At 43.9% G+C, this 24,570-nt stretch overlaps 2 protein-coding genes across 5 annotated transcripts in view; one reads left to right on the top strand and one right to left on the bottom strand.

The window, feature by feature from the left end:
- Positions 1-1,767: 1,767 nt before the first annotated feature.
- CLTA (clathrin light chain A) lies at positions 1,768-15,230 on the top strand. 3 transcript variants are annotated; one of them, XM_080574872.1, is made up of 6 exons: positions 1,768-2,025; positions 7,859-7,896; positions 9,766-9,883; positions 10,926-11,037; positions 12,422-12,475; positions 14,795-15,230. In XM_080574872.1, exons 1-6 carry the CDS (start codon positions 1,827-1,829, stop codon positions 14,964-14,966), a joined length of 693 nt encoding a protein of 230 aa, XP_080430998.1. In that variant the 5' UTR covers positions 1,768-1,826; the 3' UTR covers positions 14,967-15,230. The 3 variants fall into 3 exon arrangements, with proteins under 3 accessions (XP_080430998.1, XP_080431000.1, XP_080430999.1); XM_080574874.1 differs by lacking the exon at positions 14,795-15,230 and adding an exon at positions 13,717-13,831; XM_080574873.1 differs by lacking the exon at positions 12,422-12,475.
- Positions 15,231-22,761: 7,531 nt separating this feature from the next.
- GNE (glucosamine (UDP-N-acetyl)-2-epimerase/N-acetylmannosamine kinase) overlaps positions 22,762-24,570 on the bottom strand; it is a 31,625-nt gene continuing 29,816 nt past the window's right edge. For both annotated transcript variants that reach the window (XM_080574856.1, XM_080574857.1), the window contains exons 11-12: positions 24,332-24,448; positions 22,762-23,611 (exon numbers count right to left, since the gene is read on the bottom strand). In XM_080574856.1, the coding sequence (XP_080430982.1) occupies positions 23,376-23,611; positions 24,332-24,448 (353 nt within the window). In that variant the 3' untranslated portion in view covers positions 22,762-23,375. The remainder of the gene's footprint in view (positions 23,612-24,331; positions 24,449-24,570) is intronic.

Raw genomic sequence — 24,570 nt, 5'->3', positions numbered from 1 at the left:
GCATCTCCTCATTATTCCATCCAGTTCAAATTCTCATGGCAACAAATCAGTGTGGTAAACTGGAGGCAGTGTTGGTTTGCTGTGGTTGTGGAGCCCGTGTAGAAGGTAACAACATGTATGTCAATATGCATATGAAGTAAGGGTGAGACACTTCAAGCCCGCTCGCCTAGCTGGCGAGTCAGTGCTCCCCATGGAGTACGCCTCATAGGGCAGCTGCCTTCCCGCTGGAGAGGAGAACCACCCCTAGTTAAAGGCTAGCCTTTCCTGGGTGTCGTGGCAACTAAATTCTGTCTGCACAGTGACTGTGTCTGAAGGTGTGAGCTGCTCCCTGCTCCTCCCAGGTCCGGCAGAGTGGGCAGCTGGCTGAGCCAAGCTGCTCCTGTCAGAACGAGTTACGGACCCTGGCTTAGCTCTAATTCCAGCTCAGCGGAAAAAGACGAACAGCGGGGGCATCTTTAAGTGGTGTGGAGCATCAGCATATTTCCTTTGTGGGCTGTAGTCTTCCTAGACCTGCTTAGCAGCATTGTTACTTGCAGCTGACACTGCCCAAGTCAGCAAGTGCTCAGAGATCTCTAAACGTCTGCGGTGAGGGAGCTTGCTGCTGGATGTAAAATGGTGTGCAGGGCAGCCGCTGTGAGGCAGGCAGGTGCTGTAAGCTCCCCGTGCCACTCCAGTCCGTTCTCCTTGGCTCCTGTGGCTTGTGGAGGAGCAGCAAGCAAACTAGTTATCACCTTTCAGACACAGGAGTCTAGTTGTAAAATATTAGGTTAATTTAACTGGAAAAAAATATTATTTTTTTCAAACTCCTGTCTGTAGCTTGATGGTTGTGAGCCATCAGCAGGTGGAGGGGGTCTTTTCATTGATTTCGATGGACTTGGACCAGACCCCAGGCAGTGTGTGTGCCCTCCCTTTCTCATCACTGGAACTACCAGCTCCTGAGCAATAAAGCTCTAGTTGGAGAGATTCCCTGAGATGTGCTTCCTGCCCAGATGCCAGCTGGACGCTGCCTGTCTCATTTGCATGCTGAATGGGTTAACAGGCAGCTGAAAGCACTTGCATTTACATTTTCTGCACTGGAGACGTCTATTCTACTAAATCTTTAATTTCATAAATCAAAACTGTTCTGGAATAGTCAATAAAAATTCCATTAAAACCATTGAAACCATTTCCTTAAAGTGCTGGAAGTATGTAACAGCAGTCCCTTATTTTGGCAAGTGCTTGAAAACATCTTGTGAAATAGAGCATGGTAGATTTGGAAATGAGAATTGTGTGTCATCCCGGCGCACAGAATGGGGAGAAACTGCACTGTACTGTAAGTATTTTGTAGTCTGGTTGTCGTTTGGTCTTTCCATTAAGTCGTCCCCCTACTAAGCTCTCCTCAGTGTGACACGGGAATTACAAAGGGCACTACTGTGGGCTCTACGCCCACGGTGGTCCGCAAGGTGTGGCATCTGCCTTTAGAAAACAATACATCCTGCCCTGCTTTGCAGGGTAAGGCAGCAGGAACAAAAATAACGGTTTTGATCGTGCAAAAACACTGCAAAACAGCGCAAAAGGGGGCAGCCTTCGCACCGCCTCCCCGCCGCACCGCCCCTCCCTCCCCGTGGGGCAGCCCTGCGCCAACGGCCACGCCCCTCAGCGCACAGCCCCCGGCGGCGGCCGTTAACGCCCGTTAGCGGCCGGGCCCGCCCCCTCCTCGCCGCCGATTGGCCCCTCCCCGGGGCGGTGCTGCTCTCCTATTGGTGGCGGCGGAGGCCCCGCCCCTTTCGCGCCGATTTGTGGCCGGGGCGCGGTGCCGGAAGCCCGTTGCCGCCGTTGCCGCCGCCATGTCGTCGGACGCGGAGGTGCTGGGCGCGCAGCCGGCCGGTAACGGCGCGCTGGACGGCGCCGAGGAGGACCCGGCCGCCGCCTTCCTGGCGCAGCAGGAGAACGAGATCGCGGGCATCGAGAGCGACGAAGGGTACGGCATCCTGGACAGCGGCGACGTGCCGCCCGCGCTGCAGGCCGCCGACGGATTCGCTGCCGGTACGGCTCGGGGGCGGGCGGCACCTCAGGGCCTGCGGCAGGGCCCCGCCGCGACCTTCGTACCCGGCGGCAGGCGGCGCGGCGCGGCCTGCCCCTGGGGTCTTGGCACGGCCCTCAGGAGTCGGTTATCTCGTAGGGTTTGGGGCATGGGGGCTGGAGGCTGGGTGGTGAAGGGGTTGGCGGTGTTGGTGCGGCTTCCCTGAGCGCTGGGGTGCGAGGGGGGTTGTCAGAAAACCATCTTGTGCTGGTAGGTGCAGCCTTCCTTTTATATAGGGCAGAAATAGCGCACGGCTCCCTCCTTTCATGCACCTCGCACATCGCTTGTACTCCCCCTTTCATACACCTCACACGCCGCTTTTTTTCCCCCCATAAAAGCCTTACATACCCTTTATATTCAAAAGAGATGCTAGAATATAAAAGCAATCTCCTTGAGGACTGAGTTCTTTAAGGGAAGTTGTTGGATGCTAGCCTCTCCCAGCTGCCAGAGCCATCTAGTCCCACCGCTTTCCCCAGATGCGTGCAGTGTGGCTCTTGCAGTGTGATTTCTTCTCAAAAAGTCAGCTCGTTAAATGCTTCCAGATTGGGTTGAAATGTGAAAGTAGTTAAGCTGTGTTTGAAGAAGTGAAACAGTTATTGGAGAACTTGTAGAAAAAAAAAATCATAATGGATATAATAATTTGATCTGTGAAGTCTGGGTGTGATCAGTATGTCATCTTGCTGTTTAACATGTCTTGGGATTGTGTGTATCCTCTGGCCTGTTACATAGGCATAGCAGATTGTGCTTGTGAACCTTTGGTGGTCTCCTTTTTAATACAACCTTCATTTGCTGGCTGTTGGAGCCTCTACTCTACCAGTTAAAAAAAATTAAATAAAAGTGCAGATTGCAGCAATGCAAAGTGTGCTTGTTCAGCCATGGGGACATATGAATTAATGACTTACGTTGGCATTTGTCTTTGAGATTTCTTGTGATCCAGTCAGCATCCTAACAAACATCAGACAGCTCTAGTCCATGCTAGTTTATTAAACAGTTTTGTAATTAAGTTAAGTAAGCGAATGCAAATTTCTTTTTGAGTTTATATAAGTCCTTAGGTAAGTCCTTAAGCACTGTGGTCAGGGATTTGTGGATTTACTTTTTTTAACCTTCTTGAACTCCTGACTTACGGATCTGCTGCTGGATAAATTTTCTTCCCTCGATACTGGGGGAAGAGCTGTAGCTGAGGCAACTCTCAACTGGAGTTTGTAGATCTCAGCTAGATCTTAACTTCAACTGTTGAGAAGCAGTCACAGCTTCATGTAACGTACTTCTGAGGGATGTGCTATCTCATACAACGTGTTTACATTGCAGCCTGTTAAAAAAAAGAACAAAACAAAAACATTCTCATGGACAGTGGTGAACTCCAGGAGCTTATGCCTGTGCAAACAGGTATTAGTGTATAGTCCTGTTAATTGTAGTTACATTAAATAGTGAGTGAGTGTGGGGGAAGTGGCAGAATGTTGCCAAGCTCACCTGGTCTCACAGAGCATCACTTCATAGTGCTGTGGTCAGGGCTGGACTGCTGGCCTGTCCCATTTGACCATTTATTATGTAAGTAGCCATTCTGTTCAAGTTTCCTGGGTGTACAAAATTTAATCTGCTTTTCCCTCGAAAGGGAAAGCATAATCACCGTTTCAAAAGACAAGAAATACTGTATAAATAAAGCAATATAAAGCTGTTGTCTCGTTATTAGTATCTTGGTCTCTTACGGGATCCCCTTGTCAGTGATAAATCAGCTACAACAGTTCACTTGCTGTGTCCCTTCATCAGGAGTGGATGTGTTTGGGTTGAAGTGTCTGCCTTTTGGAACCTGTGTATCAGCCTAAAGACCCCGTGACAGCTTGTCAGGTAGTTTCTTACTGAGAAGAACATTCAGAGGCAAGCGTTTTTGTGTGTTAACAATAATGAAAACATTACTCAAGTTTAATGTAGGCTGCCTAGTCTCAAACAGCTTCAGTTTTGAGCTCTGTCATTTTTATGTGAACTTGCATGAATGATGCCTCTCCACCTCCTGGAGAGGCTCATAAGCCTCTCTAGGAATTAAGGAACTTAATTGCATTTGGTGGTTTGTCCATAAACCATAACAGCTCATAACATTTAATATTCTCTCAGGGACTGAATATGAATTTGCTTGAAAATATCATTAGGGAAAGAATTGTTTCCTCCTTTCTTTAGTTAGCACCACAGACCGAATGAGTTACTTGTTAGTGGCTGTTGATACTTCTTAACAGTTTGAACAGTCAGTGCCATAGGTTCTGCTATGCAATCCCTGTCTTTAGGCTTCAAGGCACTGTAAGGTAACATTGAGAAAGGTGTAATATATTTGGAGAGATCTATTTAACTTGTATTTGCAATTTTTTGGTGATAGTATTTGATGGTGAATTTCATGGTAGAAAAATCTATTTTGCCTTTTAAAAGGGAATGCTATGTGTGCTGGGAAGTTACAGAAGCACTTACAGCACAGTGTTATAGAGGTGTGCAGCATTACTGCCTGGAAGTGTGATCTAGGATCAGCCTAATGAATATATTGAAAACGACTCTAATTTTCGCTGGGACAGCAGGCCAGAACCAACAAGGAGATAAGCCCTCTTCCTGACCCATTTGTCTTTGTTACACACAGGCTTGAGAAATAGATAGAAAACATATTTATTCCTCAGTTTCTTGCATCACTAACTTTAAAAAAAAACACAACACAAAAAAAACAACAAAACACAAAACCTGAGCAAACAACAAAACCAAAACAACCACTTTTTAGAAGAATCTCTTTATCCTCTTATGGATGAGAGACAGATGAAAGGGATGAGAGACAGGTGAAAGGGAAGCTGTGTTCTTCTGTTTTAACTATCGCTTATGAGTCCACTTGAAGTAGCAGTGAAGTAGTAGAATACTCAGTGTCTAAAAGGGATGCCAAAAGTAGCTCGTAAGTACTACTTTTATGTGTATGGTTGAAGATCGTTTCTATTGCATGCAGGACATTATCCAAAGTGTAGGTGAATACAAGGACTTCAGGAGGGGCTAATCCATGAGGTAGGAACTGCTTGGACTTGTTACAAGTGATAACTCTGCACAGTCCTGCCTCTGACACTTCTGGTAGCACTTATCTATTGCATCATCCCTAAAAGTTAGGGAGGCTAGTGAGTAAGGCTAAGCAAACTGTTTTACAGCAGACAGTAGAGTGTAATATTACTTGAAAGCAATTCCTTGCAGTAGCTGATGGCCATTACAGTAAGCTTCTGGCAGCTTAGTTACTGTCCACGTTCAGTATTAAAGTTGACACGAGAGGAGGAGCATGTCAGCTAGTCCTTGGCTAAACCTGTGCTTTGGTCTTGGAACTGGTCTGTAGCTCTTGCATAGTGCTACCAGAAAGAGCTCAATGCCGAAGGAATAACTTATATCCAAATCCAGCGTTAGCTGTTTGGTCTGCCCTGTTTTGAAGTTGCATTAACTTCCTTGGTTGTTCCTTTCAGCTAGAAGCTTAATTTGGCAAATTCACTGCTTGTTGACTTGTAGAACCAAAGGGACAAAACTGTTGTGTTTATCTTCAGGATACACAGACCTTTCTTCACTAAGCTGTAGGACATGCGGAGGGCACTGATTCTAGCTGTCTGTGTCTGGCAAGCTTGGCTGCCGTTTGTCTCCTGTCTGTGCAGATTGCTGATACGGCTGAAGCTCTCCCCACCAGCCCAGACTCTGAAAACATCTGGGAAGTAGCTGTGTGGGAAGTTGGTTACCCTGTTGTCAGCATGTTGCAGAACCACAGATGCTTGGACATGCTCTGTGCTTATCTTAACTCCAGAAGCAAACACTGAGGAATGTGGGATATTTATTCCTAACTTTTTCAAAAAGTGTGGTGTTAACTTATGAGCTTCAAGATGCAGTACCGTGTTGGGATTAGGTGGACTCTGAAGCCAGTAGAGAACTCATTGTTTGTGGTTGATGAAAGTGTGATAGTAATAATGGTATTTAGGCTTCGTCTGGAGGAAGCCAGGTACAAAGTAACATATTTCTACGAACAAAAATCTGGCAGGTAGCTAGCTTTGCTTACTGAGACGAAGTAATTCATACTGAATTACACAAACACTGAGACTGGAGAGCTGAAAAGAGAATATTTGACCATTGGTTCTGTTCCAGTTAGTGTGCTTGTCTTGGCATGTGATAGGATGTTGATACAGAACCATTTCATCTTCAGCTGGCAGTATGTGCAGTCAGCATGCTGACTTGGCATCTTAATCACAAGTTCTAGGGAGCTTATAACAGAAAGTTTTAGTATTTTTAATGCTTCTGACTTGTGTGCTCTCTGAAAACACTTTCTACAGCACCAATTAGCAGCTGTTTCCAAGCAGAAGAAAGCAGTGCTAAGACAAACACATCTGTTCCTCAGCTGCAGCTCTCAGCAAGAATGTTTTTCCTTTCACCTCCGTGGTCTACCAGCCTGAGTGCTAAAGACATTGGTGAATGCTTTCTCTTTGTTAGGGTAGCAAAACCTACTTGTTTTATCACGGTTCTTGGAAAAATCTTCAAGACTAAACCCACTCGCCTAGCTGGCGAGTCAGTGCTCCCCATGGAGTACGCCTCATAGAGCAGCTGCCTTCCCGCTGGAGAGGAGAACCACCCCTAGTTAAAGGCTAGCCTTTCCTGGGTGTCGTGGCAACTAAATTCTGTCTGCACAGTGACTGTGTCTGAAGGTGTGAGCTGCTCCCTGCTCCTCCCAGGTCCGGCAGAGTGGGCAGCTGGCTGAGCCAAGCTGCTCCTGTCAGAACGAGTTACGGACCCTGGCTTAGCTCTAATTCCAGCTCAGCGGAAAAAGACGAACAGCGGGGGCATCTTTAAGTGGTGTGGAGCGTCAGCGTAATTCCTTTGTGGGCTGTAGTCTTCCTAGACCTATTTAGCAGTGTTGTTACTTGCAGCTGACACTGCCCAAGTGGGTGTGCGCTGGGTATTGTTATGGGTGAGGCAAAGCTGTTAGTAACATGACTTGTTACCTTACACAGACAGCTGTAACATACCACTATTCCAGAAAGGTGCCTTGCTGAGACTTAGCAGTTCCTGAAAATCTTAGTGCCTTTTGCATAGTCTGGTGATTTAAATGGTTTCATAAGCTCAAATGTTTGTCTCAAAATTGATACGTGTTCTCACATCTTTGTTCAAGATGAAATTCTGAGCTGTGGCAAAGGTTGCAGCTGGTCACATTCCTAAGGCTATACTGCCAATGTCATTTTGGAAGGAATAACGCTGCAGCTGAAGTAGAAGGCTATCAAATATGGTAGCAGAAGATAGCTGAGTTGTTTTTTTGGTAGGAATGTTAGCTATAACTTTTGAATTAACTAGGAATCAGGAAGTATCCAAACGATGCTAATATTTACAAAGTGTTGCCATACTGGATTGTTATACTTCCAGGTAGATGGAAGCATAGGTCATGCTGCTTAACTTCTGAACAGTTGTTTATTACTCATTTTCGAAGACTGGAGAGAAAGTGGGAGTAACTTGTGGACATTCCCTGTAGCAGCTGCTCAGTAATACCAGTTCTGCTCTTTATGTAGCCTGTGATGTGATCCTGTGAAGAGCTGACTTTGTATTGTGGGTTTCAAAGAATGATGGCTCTCTGTCCCTTGTGCCTGTCTGGAAGAGGAGTAAAAGTGCAGAGATAAGGAAATGACCCTGTGAGGTATTAAGTGACGAGCATTTACATAACTCCCACATTGGATACTGCAGTATAGCTTTCCCTACAAGTTACAGTAGTCAATAAATCCAGTGGTATTGTTTTTCTCAAGTGGCTAAACTGAAGTCATTTCTTTACAGGTGCTGTTGATGGAATGATTAATGGAGGTGTCTATCAGGTAAGGTAGAATCATTCTGTATCTAGAATGTGCTGTTCTGCTGTAAGGATTTTACCTCAGTCTAGGCTTATGCTTCCCATGGCCCTTATCTAACTTGCTTGTACCTCATGTCTGAAGAGGAACTTCTATTCTGATAGCTCATCCCATGTTATGCCCATATTGTGCTATTCTCTGAACTTGCAGTCAACTTAAAGCAGCTGTCCATTTTGAATTATGTCTGAATGGGACATAACCACTCTGAGCAGCTTGACATATAGTAGGATGGCTTAACATTGACTTGCCACTGGCTAATAAACTGAACAAAGCATGTTCTGACTACTTTAAAGCAGAGTTTTCTAAATTGCTTATTCTTTAAGGATAGCTCATATATCCTGGTTGTCTTACCAGCATTGGTCTTACAAGGAACTGACAGAAAACATTACACATTTCTTAGTTTCATTTCTTAGTTGCATGAAATCGAACTGCTGGCTAGATAGCTCAGTCATATTATGAAAGCATGTTAGGCATGGTAAAAACAAAAGGAGAGGCTTGCTTTATCAGTGCCAGGGAGAAATAGGGCATGTTAAGGCAATCGCTGCATTGCAGCTGCATTTAAGACAAGTTTGGCTAAAGCATGGTTGCTTCCTGCTGTGAGCGTTGCTTGGATAGTGTTGCGTAAGTGACTGCTTGGAAAGGACACAGCGTATGAGCTACTTTTCCATAGACTTTTAAGTGAACACAGACTGCTGGAGACATAAGCTGTTTTCACTGGTACTAATATTTTTGACCTCGCTGTTGCTGTGAGGTTGGTAGGAAAACTGCTTCTTATTGGTCCTCTGTGCCTCATTACATGGTAAAAGGTAGATGAAATATTTTGATTATTTGCAGTTCTAATTAATCAGCTGCTTTGTTTGATGGAGCCTATGCTTAATGTGGAAGAACAGACAGAATGGGCTATATATAACTTCTTTCAGCCACCTGTAACTCATTTATCCCTGCAACTGGCCAACTTATTTTGTTTTGAATTCAGTGTGAAACCTGGTGCTGTTGTACCAACCTTCCTCATTATCTTAGCATTATTCCTTCATTTTGAGGACTATAAAAGGCCCAAAGAAGGGCAGGATGTAGCCACACCTGCCATGAACTGCAATCTAGTACTATCAGCAGTGGTATTTCATCTGTTCAGGGTAGGGTGAACCTGTAAAAACTGTTGGAGTATGCTCTGTGGCAAAAAGCACTATATTAGTTTTGGAAGTCTGGTACATTAATAACACTATTCATTGCAAGTCTTTGAACTATTGTATGGTAAAAAGTATGCTAGTACTTGCACTGTTTTGTTGCTTAAATGTTAACCTGCATCCTGTTTAACATAGCTGCTTACAACAATACAAATTCTGTAATGCCTTTGACTGATATTAAAAGCCAACTTCCTTTAAGGTTTACACACTTTTCTGAAGTAGACAAATGCAAGTTACAGAGAACATTTTAAACTCCTGTGCACAAAACCAAAAAAAATTGAAAAAATACTTTCATAGCAGATATTTAAGCTGAAATGAGCTGGAGGATCTGTAGGCCTGCAACTGCATGCTGAGGCACTAGGCACTGTCTTCTGCTTTCTTCAGGCATAGAGCTCTGGCACAGTTTGAATTCCTAGTCAGCTTGAATTTGTTTGATCCTAAATTCCCAGAGGCAGCCCTATATTAATTTGCATCAATCCTGCTGTAATTTGTGGCAAGAAATTTTTCATTGTAATGGTGAAGATGTGGTATAGTGTAAGATGAATGTCATGTGCTCAGTTCAGATGGTGTCTGCTTTTATGTAGCTTGCAGGCAATTACCTGAAATATTCAGCTGTAATGAGTAAATGACGTGATTATTTCTTCCCTTTAAGGAGAGTAACGGTCCAATAGACTGCTATGCTGCCATATCACAAGTAGATCGACTGCAGTCAGAACCAGAGAGTATTCGTAAGTGGAGAGAGGAGCAAAAGGAGCGCCTGGAGCAGCTTGGTAAGGAGGGTGTTTGTTGCAGTAGTGTTCTTGCTGGTGACTCAGAAGTGGCAGCTTCTTAAGCAGGCAAGCTTCTCAAACTGTGGTTGCTAGTTCCTTGGAGCATAACTTGCCGCTTGAGCAGGAAGCTTGGGGGGAATGAGTCTTCTGGTAAGCAGACTGTTAATATTGGTGTAGGTAGGATCCAGCAAGCAAGTGGATCGCTGAACCTTGATCCAGGAATGTTCAAGTGGCTTGCCCTTTACTTAGCAATAAGCTGTTCCTCAGTCCTGTAGCAGAAAACAAACAGCTTTTATCAGCAGAAAAGGGTGAGTTAATGCAACAACCATCAGCACTTTTTTTTTTGCAAGGAAGAAGATTGCTCTTTGAGCAAGGGAGAAGAATTTTGTGATGGAGGCCATCTGTTACGTAGATTTAACCTAATAGCTAACTTAAGTAATGGACTTGTAACTAAATCAAGCTATAAAATTGACACCTACCTGTGGACAGCTTCTAAGAGCCTACAAACTGGTGTACTTTCCAGTTCCATTTGGGAGGAGACACTGCCTTGAAACTGTTAGGAAGACTTTGTATACAATGTGATTCCAGATAGAGCTGAGCCTGTTGTTTCTCTTCTGTACTGGTTACAGCAGATGAATTTGTCCTGAACTGTGGGCTGGGTGTAAAAGCAAGCTGAGTGTCACGCACCCTCATTTTGTCTAATGCAGAGGCCTTACTCTGAGCTTTTTTTCTAGTACTACTATAGCAAGGTGACTGTTTCTGTTTCTGAACAGTTTGCAGACTTACTGAATCAAAATTAATCTACAGATTCTTAGCCTAGACTGAAGTAGACTGTCTGCAGCACAGGCATTCTGTTTAGCTAACCCTCTGAATTCTGAGGGCATTGGACTTCTCATGGCCTAAATCAGGAAATCTTCTAACCCTTATTTGAGTGGATCAAGCAACAATCTGCACTAGGGTGCACTGTGAACCATCAGCTGAAATATTATTAGCAAGATCTAAGTAGAACAAATGTCTGACAGATTAATTCTTAAATCTTTAGATGCTAACTCACGAAAGCAGGAAGCAGAATGGAAAGAGAAAGCAATAAAGGAGTTGGAGGAGTGGTATGCCAGGCAAGATGAAAAGCTCCAGAAAACAAAAGCCAGCAACAGGTAAGATTTCTCCAGCCATTTGAAGACCTGTGCTACTGTCTGTGAAAGTGATTGGGTGGGGGGAAAGGTTAGAACGTCTAGCACTAATTCTTCATCCCACTTCAGTAACCTCTCTAAGAGATGGGTGTCCAGTGGTAGACTCTTCTCTAAGTTATCTTAAAATCTAGTTTCTATGTCCAAGAATAGTGAGTGTTAAGATAATGAACCAGAATTATTCATGTCCTTAAGACAAAAAGTTTGAACTTGGCCAGAGTTTATCAGTCTGCCTACTTGTTTGTACGTGCCTAGCTGCACAGGCCTTTAGTGGCTGCCATGCAACTAGCAATCTGACTCATTACCTCTCAAAAACACAGAAGTGGCCTTCTGGTTACTTTGCTGCCACTTGTTTCATTAGATACCTTAAACCCTTGGACTGTTTCATGTGGAAGTGTGTGAGAAATACCCTGAGTACTGCTAGTGAAGAACTAAATGATGACTGTTTAAATTATTACATTTAAGGCTTGAATTGTTTCATTATGGGCTGTGGAGCAGAAACTAATGGCTTAGCTGCAGTCCAGTAAATTCTTACAGTTCCTTAGAAGCTCCCTGCAGAATTTTGACTTCTGGCTACATAAAGGTAAATATGATAGTCCTGACTTAGATCTTCACTTCTGACTTAGGGCTGCCAGTGTCATTTTGTCCAGGTAATCATCAGGGCTACCTTATACTTTGGGAACCCACAGTCATCAAGCTGAACTGTTTTTTGAAATGCCATTTTTCCTATCTAAATAGCCAGCAGGCTTGTCAGAAGTAGTCCTAGCTTACCTAGGACTACTAGACTTACTAACGGAAGAAAGGAGGCCTATATATCCTACAAAATTATGGATTTGACACTTTCATTCCCTGAGGTACAGTCTTTCTGATAGGTTGAAGAGAAAACAGGGTTGCCACTCGTACAAGCAGTGGCAAGATCTCATGATATCCCCATAGCTTTATCTTGGACAGAGTTTGAGCTCAGGGTGTGTTTCAGGAGAAAGGCCCATTTAATAAGAGCTGTGATCGTGGAAGTAAAGCATTGCTCTGGGAGCATTTGGCATTCTCATCAGCCTGGTGAGATCCTCTAATTAGTCTCTGTCTACGTTGTTTAACGCTAACACTGGGGCTAGCCCTAAGGTAGCTGGTCCCAACTTCCTGGGACATAGGAGAGCTTTTATGCTGCCCCTGTGAGTCACTGGCCTTACTGGTACATTCCATGTGGTGGCAGTGGCTTTCCTGTTAGAGTGAGGTCTAGGCAATATGAGATTAACGCACTTTTAAAAACTGCCTTCAGCTGTGTTCTGTACTTCTCATCCTTATCTCTTTTCTCCTGCCTGCTTGCCTGCCTGTTGGACTACTTGCTACCTAGGGTGGCAGATGAAGCTTTCTACAAACAACCCTTCGCTGATGTGATTGGTTATGTGTATGTTGCTTAACTACTAATTCTGTCTGCTAGTAACTAGGTAATGAGGAGGTTCAGACATAGTGCTGAATGACCAAGTGTGACTTCTGCTGAGTATTTCAGGCCAGTAGAAGCTAGAATATGTAAACAGCCTTTACTTCTGCACAGCACTTAATGCTGCAGGTCAGAGTCAGTTTTCCTGTGGGAATCTGCGCAACATCCAACACCTTTAAGTCATGCAGTACACATACCACTGGCATTTTGTTAGTGAGTTCAGTAGTCTGTAAGATACGGTACTTCACAGTTCACTGGCTTTATAGGCCAGTGAACACTGCTTAGCAAGGTGCTTTGTATGTATGGGTTAATGTCACATGTAGTCTCACGTGGGTGCTGTATTTAGTCCTGGTCGCTTCAACAGTGAAGTACAGTGTTTAACTCTGCATTCTGTGTAACAGGCATTGTGCTCCTGATCTGTGCCATTTGCCTATATAATCAGAAAAATAGTCAAGCAAGCCTTGCATGTTATGCTCTGCAAACCAAAGAAGGTGGGGAGGAATCAGCTGCCATAAATCAGGGTAGAAAAGGTGCCTATAGAACTTAGGGTACTGTTAGAACAGATGAAAAGGACAAGGAGGTGGTATTGGAAAATGAACATTAGCTGCTGGCAGAACAGAACACTGATGATCACTTATTTGTAGACCTGTTGCAAGACTAATGGACCAGTGAGAATACAGCCATGACTTTTAAGCCCCAATGAGTATGCTAGTTTCTGTGGGGTGGAAGGATTGCAATGTTCATTGGCTTGTTCATGTCTTTTAATTTCTTCCCTTAATTTGTAGACTTGAATTGAAAGATGGCCATGTCACAGATTCTAAGGTGACACCTTTAGAAGGTGTACTGGTGAGCCGTGGTGTGGCCTTGAGTGCATTTATATTGAAGGTCCAGTGTGGAACTCATTACCTAATTGTAGATGTATGTAAAGCAAGACTTGTGAAATGATGGATTTACAGGTGGTGTTTGACTTTGTTCTGAAGTCTTCTGGAGTTGACTTAGACTTTCTAACAAAACATGTATTTTCCTGTAGCCATTGCAAATGTGCAGTGCAAGTGCTGCAGAATAAAATTGGCAGCATGTTTCCTGAATGTAGGCTGAGCTACTAGTGCATGTTGAGCCAGCTGACCATCTGCATTAAACTCATTCTCATTTTCTATATCTGACTTAAACTTTCTCTCCTTGTTTCTTTTCTTCTCTTCACCTTTAAGCACAAACATAAATCATCCTTGCTACAGCCTAGAACAGTTAAGTAAAAAATCTTCACTGCCCCTTAAAAGTGTCATGTCACATAAAGTAGCAGTGTTGTAGTGACCCTTGTCTTCAGTGGTGTCTGTAACCTTACCATCCCTGTGAACAGTGCTGAACCCTCATGGGAGAGTCATCCTCACTGCTTTCTCTGTACTGCTTGTTGGAGTAGATGGATTTGGTTTGATCTCTCGATGCTTACTGCTCTTGCACTCAGGCAGCTACCAGGGCCCCACAGATCACCTAAACTGGATGCTGGAGTGTTATACGTGCATTGAAGCAATGCTGTTGGCAGCATAGAAAAGCCAAAAGGATACTGCTGGGAAGGCACTGCCACTAACCTGTACATACTGTAAAAAGCCTCCTTAGAGTATCCTCCGGGTGAGAGAGAGCAGGAGAAATGTGCTTATCCTGCTAGCTGACTCCAGATGAGTCATCCTCTCTGCCAAGATGTGCTTTAGACTATAGCACCCACAGGCATGGGATTCGTGACTTAAATTCCTTTTGATTCGTGCTGCTTCACTACAGCATTGGGAATCATCAGCAGATAGTTTTATGATGGCCTGGAGGCCTTGGGGCTGATTTAAATCCTCAAATGGAATCTGTTGTAAGACATGCTTGCAGGGAACTGTAAATTTCTAGTTGGCAAGTGTCCAAAGCAAGCCATCAAGTGGCAGAGGCTTAAATAGTTGAGACTTGGGCATTCCTTCATAAATAAAAAGCCTACATAGGAGTGCCTTACTTTCTGGCAGTTTGTGTGGTGACTCCTGTAGGCAAAGACTCAGTAACTACTCTTAAAACCAAACACCTGTATTCCAACATTTTACACAACAATCCTCTGCACTGCTTGTGCACAGCATACTATTGCAACCTACTTCCATCTCCAGGGTTGGGGCAGTGGGAGCTTAAATAGCCATAATGTTCACAAGCAGCTGTCAGGTCACATTCCTTATGAAACATACTGAAAGAAACTGCATCCTGTAAGAGGGAAGGAGTGCCTTATGTTGGGCATTAACACGAGGTGCATTGCATTGCTTTCAGGGCAGCGGAAGAAGCCTTTGTGAATGATGCAGAAGATGTTTTTCCGGGCACTGAGTGGGAACGTGTGGCTCAGCTCTGTGACTTTAATCCCAAGTCTAGTAAGCAGGCTAAAGACGTGTCCCGCATGCGTTCAGTCCTCATCTCGCTCAAGCAGGCTCCGCTGGTTCGCTGAAGGAAAGCACAATGGAAACACTACAAATGCAATATCTTAACCTTACTCAGAGAAGCTGTGTTTGCAGTAATTGGATTAATTGTTTCAATGTTTTTTTGGACCAAACGTCATGATGTATCTAGAGCTGATCACTGTTTGATTGCATGTTCTTCCTCGTGTTTCCTTCGTATCTGGGAGAACCTCCAGAACTGTAGTCTCTGTGCTGTTTGCACTGAGATGTCACTTCCATCATTACTGATATTAAAGATCTGTTAAACAGCAAAATGTGTTGACTTTGGATGAATTGAGAAGTCGTCCTGCACCTTTTTCATGGGGAGTCTTTAAATTGTGTGTGAGCAAACATTTCTCTTAATTGATGGGGCAGCCAGCAGTACTCCTAGTTTCTTAGAGGATATCTTGCATGTCTCTAAGTGTTCTTAAAGCTCCTGAGAGCTGTAGTTAAAACTGCTTCCTTATCCAATTTATTACACAAGACAGGAGCTTTGGGAAACTGGAGCAGCAGGCTTGTTAAGGAGCTTATTTCCTTTCTAGTGGAACTGAGGACACTACCTTCTGCAGGTAAGCAGTTCTGGGTAGTTTTCTGCTAAGTGACTCACTCCAGCTGTAGATCTTCGGCTAGAAGAGCGGTACAGGGCAGTGAACAGTTAAAGCTGACATTCTGCTTGTTGGACTGCCTGTTTCACTGAGTAAGTGTTCAACACTGGTTTCATATGCAAAGCTCTGCTGTGTGGAGGCTGTCTGCAGCTGAGCTGTCAAGGAAGAGGCAATGCTGCGCTCTGTGGTTGTAAAGAAGTTTGTGTGTCTGGAGCAGTGTCCTTGTCCCTACTGATGTGCAGATGCTTTCATGATGGTGCTGGACTGGCGATTCAAAATGTGTTTCTGCTGCTGCTTCTCTACCAAGTAGATTGGAGCTCTCTCCCAAAGTGGTTTGAAACAAACACATCCACAAAGTTTGTCCTGTTCCTTCCTTGGCTCTCCGGTCTCAATCCGCATTCAGAAAGGCTGTATTCCTGTCCTGCTCTGGCAGATACAGTGCCTTAGCTGGTGTGTAGGAGAGCTACTTTAATATATTCTGTGCCTGAGCTGGAAGCTTAGTACAAACAGTTTGAAGGTGGCTCCAGATGCTGACTGAAGCTTGCTGAGATTTGTGGAGCCATTGCACAGCAACTCTGTTTTATTAGCAGCTTGTTGCCTTGGTGGATAATACATTGAAGAAACGGTTGCCAGTTGGGCCTCAGTAGTTGAAGTATGTCGTGTCCTAATGTTAACTATAGTAAATGGGACTATTCTCATGTTTATAAATGTACCCACAAGATACAGTTGAGTGGTGATGAAAATGATAGCAGACTACAGACTACAGGTATGGAAGCTTAATACCATACAAGATGAAAGGAAGAAAATATTTTCTGAACTACATGGGAATACCACAGGTGAGTTTAAAAGGACTAGCACACAGGAAGTCCATTGGACACTGATACTCGGTGTTAGCCTCGACCAATTATGCATTCAGCTTGACTAAAATCTTCATTCTTCCCATCACCCCAAGGTTCTGCAAACACAGGCTTCTAAAATAAAATGATAATTTAATAGTGAAAACTTAGTTGCATAAAATTCACTTATCTGCTATGTGCTATGCTAAAATAGATGCTAATTGGAATTTACTGTCATTTGAAAGAATGAGCTATGGAACTAGTTGATCACCGCATAGATCTCATCAGACACTTTAACAGTGGTAAGTGCATAGTTTTGTGCTGTAATTGAGAAAACTGCCAAAGGCTTCCAGATTTGAGGCCGAAGCAATATTACCAGAGTTAAAGCATTGTTTTATGAGCTGGGTGCTATCAAGGGGTCTGCAGTTCTTGTGTATAGCATCCAACTGGGACACTCAATGAGCATCTTTTTTTTTGGGTTTGGTTAGCTTTTCTAGCTCTTACATTGAGTTTTTGTTGATTCCCTCATTTTCCTTGATATTTTTATTCAGTTATACTAGCTCACTGCCTCTCTCTGCCCCCATGCACACGCAGGGCCACCTAGAGCTGGCTGCTGAGGACTGTTTCCAGACAGCTTTTGAAGATCTCCAAGGAGGAGACTCCATAGGCTCTCTGGGCAACCTGTGCCAGTGCTCAGCACCTGCACAGCACAGAAGTGCTTCCTGTGTTTGGAGGGAACCTCCCATGCTCCAGTGTGTGCCCACTGCCTCTTGTCCTAGTGCTGGGCACCACTGAAGGTAGCCTGGCTCCGTACACTTTGCACCTTCCCTTCAGGTACGTGTACACATTGAGATGCCCATCAGCCTTCTCCAGGCTGAGCAGCCCCAGCTCTCTCAGCCTTTCCTCACAGGAGAGGTGCTGCAGTCCCTTATAATCACCTGTGGTCCTTTGTTGGACTCTCTCCAGTATGTCCATGTTTCTCTTCTACTGGGATGCCAAGACCTGGAGTCAGTGCTCCAGGTGGGGCCTCGCCAGCGCCATGCTCAGGCTGTCTGGGAATTATTTTAGTTCCTACTTGTGACACTGAATGGAAGAATAGCTAGCTTTATTTGGGTGAATCCAACCCCTTCGCTGTGTTTCTGAACACTGACTTTTATTCTGGATCCAGCATCTGTTGCTACTCTGCGACTTCATGTGATGATTCTGTGCTGCATCTGACCGACTCGGTGCTGTTTACTGCCCTCCCCACTGCTGCTGCTTATCTCAGTGGCAGTAATGTGGCTGACAGAAAACCCAGTCAGTCAGTGGGATCTGGGGAAACACGCTGGATGCTTCCAACCTTTCAAAGTCCCAGGTGTATGTGCACAGGGGTCTTATGTGGCATTGAGAGAAGCTGCAGATGCCTGCTGAATACACCCTGCAGTATAATTTGCTTTGTTCAGCCTGTGATCAGGTGCCAGATAGCACCCAGCTAGTCTGAAATGATGATGAGCATGCGTTGAGCAGAAGAGGGACAGACACAAGGCCATGGGTTCATTAAAAAGATGGGAGCCTGAAAAAGATGATGCTGCACTTTTTTGCGTCTAAGAGGATGTTCTTAGCCAGAGGAGCGTGGGTAAAAGTTGTCAACAGCCACAAACTGACACTGTGGCTTGCCTGTTTCTTGCTGATGTTTTTTTCTTTTTTTTTTTTCTGAGCAGCTGATAAAAAGGAAAATGTATAGTTTACTAGCTAACGTCTGAGAATGGACAAGGTGGGTGCCTGTAGGGTTTGCCAGAAGAGGATTCATGCGGTGGCACCTGTCATGTGGGCACGTTTGTTACTCTGCAAAATGAGGATGCTGCAGCAGCATGCTGGCACTGGGTGGTGGTCTGCCTGGGGCTGTGCAGGATCTTCACTCATGTTACAAGGTTAGTGATGATGGAGGCCTTTGGGGTATGGGATGGTCCATTTAAACCTGTGGTAGGTGCCAGCTATGAGAAAGGAAGGGCTACTCGACACTGCTGAGCAGTTTAATTCGGTGTTGCATCAGTTAAGCAAGTATCACTGATGGTTGGGTGTGATGACAATGACTGCAATGCCTTTGGCCTTCGGTTCTTTGCTCTTGCCTCGTCTGGCAGCTGTTTACCAATTGCAGCTATGTCACCCAGCTCAGTCAGGTGAAATAAGCATGAGGTATGGTATGGATGGGATAAAAACCTTACTAAGCTTTTCAAACAGTACTGTAACTATACTGATATCACAGGTTTGTGAAATTGATAAATAAAGGAACCTCTGGAAATTAAAAACAGGGTATTTCTTTAAAGTTTCATCTTAAATATAGTCTTCATGCACTTCTTAGGCACAGATTTAGCACTTCACACAGGAATTTTAAATGCTGGTAATGTGCTTCATGCAAAGAAGAAGCTGGAAAATCTAGTTTGGAACACATGCAGCTACAGAAATTTGTAGCAATGGTGGTCTCATTACAAAAGCAAGGCAGAAGTGGTGTAGAGAAGTATTTCGCTCTATTTAGACCTGTGGAAAAAATGTGAGCTTTCAAACAAGGCCTTCTTCAACTGAAGTAAAAGCCTGGTAGTAGATTTGATAAGGATACTACTGACATCTGCATGAGATCAGCAGGAGGGTTGTGTACCCAAAAGCTTCCCTCAGTTATGATAGCAGCAGCAGCAAACTGTCTGCTTCCTATACTCTTGTTGCCTTGTTCATTCTGAAAAAGTGGTCATCTGACTCTGATTTTATACCAGAGCACAGTGTACAAGCGGTGAGTGTTTTGGGCATTGCTGTGATTCCACACAGCAAAGTATAAAATTTCACTGTTTTGTGTGATCTTGCCAGGTGAACCAATCCAGAAGTGCTACAATGCTGTGTGCAAATTTAATCCAGGGTCTGTGGCTTTCTGTGTCTTCTCAAGAACATCATGAGCATTTTAAAACACTTAATGGGCCCACAGTGCAAAGCATCTGCTTTCAGATTATGAAGTAAACATAGCTTGGTGCTGACCTAAAACATTGCTGCACTAAATACATGGCATTAGCAAGTGTATTTCAGTTGCCAAAGCACTGGTTTTACTGTGCCTTTGATAAGCCATTTTCCAGACAATTATTTGGAATCTCCCAATGGGTGTCCGGTTCTGGCATTTCCCCCTTACTGAGAGCTTGTAAGCTCTCCACAGCATTTGAAAGAGTCACAATGGTCAGATTTCACTGATGCCGGTGAAATGGCGGAGCATAAGGGGACAATCCCTTCCCTCCCCCTGCTGGCCACCCCTCTGTTGATGCAGCCCAGGACGCAGTTGGCCTTCTGGGCTGCAAGCACATACTGCTGGCTCAGGTCGAGCTTCTCATCCACCAGCACCCCCAAGTCCTTCTCTGCAGGGCTGCTCTCAGTGAGTTCTTCTCCCAGTCTGTCCTCATGTCTGGGATTGCCCAGACCCAGGTGCAGCATCCTGCACTTGGCCTTGTTGAACCTCGTTAGGTTCATGTGGGCCCACTTCTCAAGCTTGTCCAGGTCACTTTGGATGGCATCCCTTCCTTCTGCTGTATCAACTGCACCACTCAGCTGGGTGTCATCTGAAAACTTGCTCAGGGTGCACTCGATCCCACTGTCTCTGTCATTGATAAAGACATTAAACAGTACTGATCCCAGGACAGACCCCTGAGGGACACCAGTCATCACCGGCCTCCACCTGGACATAGAGCCATTGACCACCACTCTGACTGTGGCCTTCAGGCCAGTGCCTTGAGTATCAGAATATAAAACCTGTCTGCACTTTACTGTCCAGTATCTGTGTTTCTGTGATACAAACTTGACAGTTTCTCTGTTGGTAATACATGCAACTTTCTGACCATTTTGGTAAATTTAAATAGAGGAAGGACACTACCAGAAGACTGAGGGATTTGTTAATCTTCACTCCCTGGATAGCGGATCAGAGACAGAAAACAATGAATAACTAAATTTGCTGCTCAGGAGACCAAAAAAAAAATCCAAACTTTGATGCTGTGCTGATTAGGTAACGTATCAGCAAAGATGAGTAACATACAGCTGGCAAAACTCAGCTGGCCTGCTCACAGTCCCAAGTCCTGGCTCTCTGTGCTTTGGCAGAGCTTTGACAAAGCAGTCTTTTTTCCACCAGATGCAAGGGTGAGGAGCAAAGCAGTATATGGACTGTTAGAGGTCTTGGATTTACTACACAAATTATAAACAATGACACTAAGTTCACTTCAGTTTAAATCACTTTCTGACCTTTTGGCACTGTGCGATTTTAAGTTCTGATGGTGCAGGCTAATGTATTGCTGAGTGTAAACGTGCCTTGGGTGTCCTACCCACACTCTGGAGTATAATATGCCTTTCTGCTTAGAGGGCTCGACAGTGGCATGCTTGGTGTTCTTGATGAGGCTTCAGCACTGCTGTGCTACCACGTGCACTTACCAGGGACACTGCAAATCCAAACCTCCTCCTCCTGCAACAGGTGGTTTTAGCAGACGATGCCCATAAAGTAATGAGAAGGCACTGCAGTATGTCTTACACTTCTTTAGTGTCTGAAATGCTGGGGACAGAATGCCCAGCTGCTCTCTTATGCTTTCACTCCCCTTCTGCCCTCCCAGTAGTGGATACAAAGGCTGATTTGCTCTCTCTGACTTTCAAGGTATGGGGTGCCTTGAAGTGCACAGGGTCAGCAGCAATAAGCCAGACACCGCAACACTGCAGATGTTCTCCCCCCGGGACTGCATACAATGGGGAGTCAATGCCCAGAAAACCTTTGGTACTCAATAAAGTGTCTGAAGTATGGGGGATGTTTCTGAACATGGAATGAAGTAATAAAGTGAAAAAAAAATAAATCACTACTACACTCTTAAATATGAACTTTTTTTAATTTTACAAACCCACAGATGTCTCAGGGAAAAACCAAGGACTTCTATACCACTTGCCCCATGCAGCAAGTTCTTGTTCAGTTGCCAGAAAAAAAAAACAAAACAATTTCAAAAGCATTTGAAGAACCATTTTCTTGAAGAGAACAGACTTTAAAGATGTTTAGCGTTATTTTTTTGAAATATTTTAAAATGTTCAAATACCTGTCATGGTTTCTGACTGCCTCAAACATCCCTTCGCCTGCTAGGGAAAAAAACATGTCTGGAGTCTGAGCTATCAAAATGCTATTTTTGCATCAGGAGGTCTGAAAAGCAAAAGCCTGGTCCCACTTTTAAACAGACATTCCTTGTGGTGGTAGTAGGATGGAAAGGTCAAACAACAGGGATCCTCTCTGTTAGAGCCTCAGTGCTGTTACCCCTGCCAAGAGGTGCTATCACTGTGGAGCAAAGCAGATTTTTTTCCTCGACTTGCTCACAGAGCTACTGCTCTGGTATTGAAGTTACTGGGATTCAGCAAGTAAATAAAGGAAAAGGAACACTACGAGACCTTGGTGACATAACCATTTGCTAACTTGTAGGAGGCTCTAAGAGCCAGTATATCCATACTTGCTGATTCTGTGAAAGACTGTGGTGCAGAGGGTTTAGGTCGTTAAATGAAGGACCCAAGACTGTTCCTCTGGCAGGTGTCTTCTTTCTGGGATACCTGATCAGCTAGATTGTTCTGTTTCTCAGTTTCTCCTTCTGTGAAGTAATTGTCATTACTAGAACAAATTGAAAGTGCGCTAAAAAGCAGATAGATAAGGACAGAACAATGAATCAAGAAGAACTAGTTAAAGAAACCGTCTTCCTTAAATGTGGAACAGGACTATGCCGTGTGATCTTAAGCCTCTACCTCAGTCCCAGAAAAGCCCACTCTCCCTCCCTCCCTCCCTCCCTCCCTCCCTCCCTCCCTACCTCCCTCCCTCTCTCTCTCTCTCTCTCTCTCAAAACTTTTCCTGTTGAAACTTTCACTACGTGATACAAACCACAAATCACCGCAGCAAGCCTTTACGGGTATTTATATACTCTGCTCCAAGGCCAGTGGATGCCTTGAACGTGAGAATGAGGCTCAGATTTGACTTTCCATCCCGTGAGATGATGGTGAATGCAGGACAGTAATATCGTACCTGCAGCCACCAGCACTGCTGAGGAGATGCACCGTGTCACTCTGCAGTGGATGAGATTTCTCACAAGGTAGTCTTTACGCTCAGATGTACCACATTACTGGATTTTAGCTAACTGGCCACTACAGAATAAAGTCCCCTCTCTGCTAATTTGGGAGACAAAGTGGTAGACTAAGTCCCTTGAGAAAACCCAATAAAATAAAATTAACCCCAACAATAAAATTCAAATAATTTACTGCTGGCTAAAGCCAGAACACGAAGATGCTCATTGCTATGCTTGTCAGTTTGTTTGGACTGCTTTGGCAGTCCGTAAGCTCACTAGACCATGGTCTTTTTCCTTCATATGCAAAGCTTCTAAAACGGGACTCTGCCCTCTAAAGATGATGTAATAAATAATTGTCTCCTCCAAGCCCTTCAAAAGCCACAATTTCTAAATGCAGCTTTTTTCGTTTGTGGAGGCACCCTCCCTTGTTTCCACCCACTGAAACTACCACCTGCTGTTGGTGATTATCTCGTATTTACATTGTTGGTGGAAGCCTGGAAATAAAAAAGATGGTCACACTGTAGACTTCTCTTTTCGCATAGGTGGGAAATGAGATGTGTATCCCCAAGTATTAGCTAAAATTTGACACCATACATATACTCCCTACCGTACGTCAATATATGCTCATAAATAATTCAGCTACACTTAAAGCAACATCTGGGCTTGCCAAGAGAAGTGATTAAAAACAACAAAATTGCACATTGATTCCTCTGAAGTCAAATGAAATTTAGAAAAAATACAAAAAGATAATACCTAATTAGGAAATGCTGAAGTAGTCACTAACTATTCAGAACATTACTCTGATTCTGTAGCTGCTCTGGTCAAAGAAAAAAATTTGGGCAAAGTATTCCCTCCACCCGTTATTAATTTAAACAGTCCATTTCTGTAATTCCTCCAGGTACCTAGTATATTCTACGTGTAGTATAATCTAGTACCAGGCTAGCAGCTCCAAGAAGAGCAGGATCTGCTAGATTTGAGACCACCACATCCACAGTTTTAACAGAGGACAGAGCCTGTCGCTGTATCACATCTTTGACAGCATTAACATAGTGGCTGGCCAGGACTCCAGAAAGGATCACAAGAGAGGGGTTCACGGTGTGTAGAATGTTCACAACTCCAAGGCCTAATGCTGTACCAGCTGAAAAAATAAAATAAAAAGAAATTAAGTAGAACACTCAAAGCAGTCCAAACATCCATTTTTGAAATAGGTCTGTTAGCAGCTAATAACACAGTAGTCAGGAAAGAGTTTTATTCCATATGGCAGAAAGTTTTTAATTTGTTATCACAAATGTTAGTTTGCCATTACTCTTTCCTTCAAAGAAAAAAAAAGGCCATTTTATTGCACAATAATGCATTATTCAATGATATGGATGTGAAAGACCAGGCAATGTATTACCACACTTGTAATATAAGAGAAAATAGCAAAGCATTATTCTACTTTCTCAGTTCTATCAGCTATGTATGAGGAAGGGGACTATGTCTGAAGATAGTAAAATAGTAAATAATCCAATGTAAAGTAATATGCATATTGCCTTTGCTTGCTCAGGCAAGACATTCCCTTGCTGACACTGAAATGTCCCAAAAATTTCCAATATGAAAATCTTGAGACCTCACTTCTTTTTTTAATTTAAAGCCAAACCTGATCTTTGCAGGAACACAGAGACTTTTCAGTACATCTTTTGCTTGCATTTCCTGTAACATTGTATTTAACTTTTCATTAAAGTTAGTAATTATACACGGAGAGTTCCTTGACTCTAATGCAGGATTGTTGTTTGTAGTGGTACAGCGCATTACCATTTCTGTATCCCCCAACATCTAATCATGTAAGGGCTTTCCAGCCTGTGGCTGTCTTTCTTACCTGTTCTGAGAATGCTTTCTGCTTTTGTGTTCCCAAGTTTAGCTGCCTGAATGAGATGTGCAGCACTAACAACTTCCTCCTTCTTCATTGACATTCCTTCCACTAAAAGCAGATCCGCTGTTTGAAGAGGAGAGAAAGCCAAGAGAAAAACATGGTGATGTGGTAAGTCAAGAAATGGAGAGTAAACAGGCAGTTAAGATTTTTACATCTCTTTTACTTGCATACTGAAGCCTGAAACC

The sequence above is a fragment of the Anser brachyrhynchus genome, assembly GCF_964034855.1.
Source record: "Anser brachyrhynchus genome assembly, chromosome: Z".
NCBI lineage: Eukaryota > Metazoa > Chordata > Aves > Anseriformes > Anatidae > Anser > Anser brachyrhynchus.
Note: the sequence above shows the minus strand (reverse complement) of the source record. Positions and strands in the feature narration are given on the sequence as shown.

Bases quoted from the DNA above. Each gene is read 5' to 3' on its own strand.
- CLTA (XM_080574872.1), top strand. From the start codon at position 1,827: ATGTCGTCGGACGCGGAGGTGCTGGGCGCGCAGCCGGCCGGTAACGGC. The intron at 2,026-7,858 runs GTACGGCTCGGG...ATTTCTTTACAG, and splicing joins CGCCGACGGATTCGCTGCCG to GTGCTGTTGATGGAATGATT. The intron at 9,884-10,925 runs GTAAGGAGGGTG...TTAAATCTTTAG, and splicing joins GGAGCGCCTGGAGCAGCTTG to ATGCTAACTCACGAAAGCAG.